Source organism: Cyprinodon variegatus, unplaced genomic scaffold (genome assembly GCF_000732505.1).
Source record: "Cyprinodon variegatus isolate N-32 unplaced genomic scaffold, C_variegatus-1.0 Scaffold31, whole genome shotgun sequence".
Lineage (NCBI taxonomy): Eukaryota > Metazoa > Chordata > Actinopteri > Cyprinodontiformes > Cyprinodontidae > Cyprinodon > Cyprinodon variegatus.
The window spans coordinates 2019878-2025166 of NW_015150484.1; the positions used below are offsets into that span (position 1 = coordinate 2019878).

Below are 5289 nucleotides of genomic sequence, written 5' to 3' on the forward strand. Positions count from 1 at the left end.
GCTGGGCGATTATTCGCTTTTTAGCATGACTGTTTTTTATGAAGACTTAATTTTTGACAAATTGTTTTTTTTCACTATTCAATTCCTTGGTTTCCATAGATCAGAGTGAGAGAGTAATTTCATCCCTTTTTATTCCTAGTTGTCTCCTCAACTGATAAACTAGCTAACTGTGTGACACTACTAGCTGCAAACATTCAGCTTTTTAAGGTTAGGGTGATATTTTTATTGTTTGTTGTGAAACTGGATTATTTTACAGGAGATTATATGTCAAAACTGATTTATCAGATTTAGTAGGAAATGTACTCTCCACACTGTAAACTGACTGCAGTTAAACTAAGATGTCTTTATGTGTGAAGGTGGTGGAAGTCCTTCTTTGTGAGCTTGATTTTCTGTGTGCCTGTGATGGGCATGATGATCTACATGATGATCATGGACCACAAGATGAACGCTTCACATCATCACAACGCTACGATCGAAGACCGCAACCTTTATCACTCTCACATGTTCTTGGAGAAACAGCTGCTTCCTGGTCTTTCCATCATGAACCTCCTCTCCTTTCTTTTCTGTGTACCTGTACAGGTGAATTACATGGATCTGGTTTTTTTTTTACATTCACATCATTCTGGCATATAGGGGGGATGCTAAGTCACTGTTTTTCTGTTTTGCTTAGTTTATTGGAGGCCGTTACTTCTACATTCAAGCCTGGAAAGCATTTAAGCACAAGTCTGCCAACATGGACGTGCTCATCGTTCTGGCCACCACCATCGCCTTCAGCTACTCTCTGGTCATCCTGATCGTGGCCATGGCGGAGAAAGCAAAAGTCAACCCCATCACCTTCTTTGACACGCCTCCCATGCTCTTTGTCTTTATCTCACTGGGGCGCTGGCTGGAGCAGATCGCAAAGGTTTGCTTTCATCATAATTATTTATTTATTTATGGTCCAATTAGAAAAAACATTTTAACTCCAGCTTGTTTTTTTCTAATGTAAAGTTTTTACTGTGCCTCCTTCCAGAGCAAAACATCTGAGGCTTTGTCCAAGCTGATGTCGTTGCAGGCTACAGAGGCCACCGTCGTCACTCTCAGCAGTGATAACTCTATTCTCAGGTTCTACTTGTTTTCAAATCACTTTGTTCACAAACAACTTTTACATCTCTGAACTGAAAGCCCTGACTTTGTTGATTAGTCTATGATATGTGAGGATTTATGGAGGGAAGTTTGTTCCATTACTGTTGCAGGCAAACATCATGCTTTGTAAACAGAATTTTGGAAAAATCATATTTTGTAAATGGATATTTAAAAGAAATGGTGCAAACTACAAATGAAACTTTAAAAACAAAAATTTTTTTTTGGTTTATATATATATAAAAAAAAAGGATTTTGAGAGTAATTCTACATTCAGAGTGAAAGCAGCAAAAACCTGCGTGCTGCTATATTTTGGATGCTTTTGCAGCATCTTTGCTGCTCCAGCCGCACAGTGGAAAAGTGGGTCTGATGCACATTGGGCGGAGCTACCCATCATTTCTTTGCCTGTAACAATGGCAGCCATATTTGCTGTGATTAGTGGTGAAAAAGTAGTAATATGTTTTTAAGTGAGAAAGTCCACCTTAAAACTTCATCTGTGCAGTCAGTTCATCCAGATCACGATCCTGCATTCCAATATTTCGCTATCGGCGTCGCTCAGGCCCCAACATGCTGACGGTGCGCAGTCACTAGGAATCCCATTCAACAGCAGCCTATGGCCTGGTCGCTGCTTCACGGTTTGCCGCGTCGGCTGGAAGGCAATTTTTATGTACGTAATCCAAACTGCAGGCACCAGGATAATAAAAATGAACAAGTTTTGTCTGCAGATTTTGGCATTTTAAGTACTTTTTGCGTTAATAAACTGTTTAAGATGAAGGATCATAGCGCTCTGCATCACTAGCGATGTTTCTCTCTCCCTGCCAGCTCCCAGATCAGCTTATCTGATTGGTTGATGTGACGCATCGAGCATCAAAAGTTCAATTTTACCAACTCCAGCAGCTGCTGCGTTTGCAGTGCGTCAGATACTCAGAAGCTCACGACGCGCTGCTCAGATGTCCTGCTCCTGCTGCACAAAATGCGCTGCGGTACATTGTGCTGCACGTTGATGCGCATCAACCATTGACTTTGCATGTAAACTAGCTGCTCCTGCTGCCTCTGCTGCTTTAGGTGTGAACATAACGGCTGTTTTCTCAGATTTAGTTTTTTCAGATTTTTTCAGTCTTTCATATTTTATTTTATTTTTTTTTGCGATTTTTGCATGTATTTCTTCTTTTTCTAGATTTGTATCTTTTGAAACTTTATTTTTTCAACATTCTTTTTATACAGATTTGATTATTTGTATTTTCAAATTCCCATTTTTCAGATTGAGTTTCACAAATTATATTATTTACGCCTTTTATAGATCACATTTCCTTTACTTCTGGATGTGGGCTCTCCTCTGGAGCCAAGTCACATTTCTGTTTGCCTTTATGGACATTAACAATAACATAGTATTGGTCAGTGTGTAGATTAGGAGCAAACTGTTGTATTTGCTGAAGGGAAGAGAATATAAAATCTGAAAATGAAAGAAATAGAAAAAATGTCAGAAAAGCAAAAAGAACTTAAATATTAAGTGTCTTTAAAAAAAAAACGTATGTAAACACTTAAGAAAATTAAGTTTGAAATAATAAGAATGCAAAAACACAATTTGAATCAAGAAAATATGAAATAGTTAGGTTAATTGCAAAATGAGTTGGGGTTTTTTCTTTGTTTTGTTTTTACTTTTTTTTTTCTCCAAATTTTCATTTACAAAAGGTGCTCTTTGCTTGTAACAATAATGAAACTAAATTCACTCCATAGGATTCAGCATATGGAAAGTAATACGGATAATATTGACTGAAGAGCTTTTATTATGTGATTGTTCTTTTAGTGAGGAACAGGTGGAAGTTGAGCTGGTACAGAGAGGCGACGTGGTCAAAGTCGTCCCTGGAGGGAAGTTCCCGGTCGATGGGAGGGTCATCGAGGGACATTCGATGGCGGACGAGTCTCTTATAACAGGTAATTTACATTGCTGTCTATTCAGACTTTATGGTTTAAAGAACCACCTGAAAGTAGGATAGTTCAGAAAATGATTGTTACTGCTCCATAACTTCTACATTTGTGTAAATATTCCAGTGTCTCTGATCATCTTGTGATTGCAGGAGAGGCCATGCCGGTGACCAAAAAGCCCGGCAGCTCAGTGATCGCAGGCTCCATAAACCAGAACGGCTCCCTGCTGGTGAGTGCTACTCACGTTGGGATGGACACCACGCTGTCCCAGATCGTTAAACTTGTGGAGGAGGCTCAGACTTCTAAGGTGAGTAATCTGTGCTTATAAAGACTTTAATACTTTTACACAATGCACAAGTTTGTGTATTTTTAAATAAAAAAACATTTTACTTCACAGTTGTATGCCAGTTTGTCTTGGTCTTTCTAATAAAGTTCCCATAAAATATATTCAAGTTTGTGGTTTTAATGCGAAAAAACATGGAAAAGTTCAAGGGGTGTGAACACTTTTTAAAGCCAGTGTATATATATTGTGTAGGACAAGTGTGCTTTAAACCCATAAATGATTTAATGTTGTCATTGTAGGCTCCTATCCAGCAGTATGCAGACAAGATCAGTGGCTACTTTGTTCCCTTCATCGTTGGAATATCTCTGCTCACTCTGATTGCCTGGATCATTATTGGGTTTTTGGACTTTTCTCTGGTGGAGGATTTCTTTCCTGTAAGTTCATTTATGTTACAGTAGATGTTTTTTTCTTATAACAGGAAACACATTAGCTTGTTTTTTTTCCCGGTGACATTTTATTTTAACCAGATCCTCCCATTACTTGTCCCGTTTTATTGCTGCAGGGTTACGATCGAAGCATTTCCAGGACCGAGGCAGTGATCCGGTTCGCTTTCCAGGCTTCCATAACCGTGCTGTGCATCGCCTGCCCCTGTTCTCTTGGCCTGGCAACACCAACAGCTGTCATGGTGGGCACTGGGGTTGGAGCACAAAATGGGATCCTGATAAAAGGAGGAGAGCCCCTAGAGATGGCTCATAAGGTGCGTCTGGATCAATCTTTTGACAGTAAACTGTTTACAAGAAAACAGAGTCTGGACAAATCTGAATCTGTTTCAGGCATTTTTCAGATCTGCTTAAGTATTTAAAAAGAAAATAAATTGATGTGGAAATTGTTGAAGTATTAGACTTTCATGTCCGATGGTTTTTATCCATCCATTCAATTAGGCCAATAAGTATATAATAATCCACTGATTGTGCAAATTCTCCTACTTAGGAAGATGAGAGGTCTGTCATTTTCAACATAGCTAGACTTGAACTGCAGAGATAAAATGGAAAAAAATAAATAAATCCAGGAAATCACAGTGTAGGGAGCAGTGGTTAGCGTGCATGACCCATGTAAGGAGGCCCTAGTCCATGAGGCGGCCGACACGGGTTTGAATCCGACCTGTGGTCCTTTGCCGCATGTCTCTCTCCCTTTCTCGTACCCCTTTCCTGTCAGCTCACTGTACAAAAAACAAGCCACTAGTTGCGTAAACACCTAAAAAAAGAAGAGAAATTACATTGTAGGATTTTTAAAATATTTTATTTATAAATTAAGATGGAAAGTAAGTATTTGGTCACAGAAAACAAAAGATATGACGCTTGCAAACCTGTAACTTCTTTAAGAAGCTCTTCTGTCCTCCAGTTGTTAGATGTTTTATTAATGATGCCTAGTTAAACTGGGAGCAACTGTTAGGAAATGGAAGACATACAAGGACAACCCAATAGATGAGAACAGTGAGAAAAAATCCCAGAACTACACAGAGGAACCTGATGAATAAGATTTAGGACCAAAGTAACAAAGGCTACCATCATCAGGCATGTCCTCCTGGTTGAGCCAGTTTATGTCCATCTTGAGTTTGGCAGAGATTAGATGACAAATCCAGATGAGGATTGGGAGAATAACCTGTGGCCAGATGAAAGCAAAGTAGGACTTATTGGCATAAACTAAACTCTTCATTCTTGGAGGAATCAGAATGCTGATATGCATCCCAAGAACACCGTATCTACTGTGAAGCAAGGTGGTGGAAGCGTCATGCTGTGGGGTTGTTTTTCTGCAAATGAGGACAGATGGACCGTTCCATGTAAACGAATGAATGAATGGGCAGTGTATGGGGAGAATTTAAGCCGAAACCTCCTTAAATGGCTTCATTTTCTATCTTAATCCCATAGAAAATTTACTTTAAAGTTCAGCAATAGCGA

The 5289-nt window shown here is 39.3% G+C and overlaps 1 protein-coding gene across 1 annotated transcript in view; it reads left to right on the forward strand.

Moving 5' to 3' along the window:
• atp7a (ATPase, Cu++ transporting, alpha polypeptide) overlaps positions 1-5289 on the forward strand; it is a 25603-nt gene that overhangs the window by 14027 nt on the left and 6287 nt on the right. The window contains exons 9-15 of the mRNA XM_015401058.1: positions 357-579; positions 671-904; positions 1013-1104; positions 2930-3057; positions 3201-3355; positions 3631-3765; positions 3894-4088. Coding sequence (XP_015256544.1) covers positions 357-579; positions 671-904; positions 1013-1104; positions 2930-3057; positions 3201-3355; positions 3631-3765; positions 3894-4088 — 1162 coding nt within the window. The remainder of the gene's footprint in view (positions 1-356; positions 580-670; positions 905-1012; positions 1105-2929; positions 3058-3200; positions 3356-3630; positions 3766-3893; positions 4089-5289) is intronic.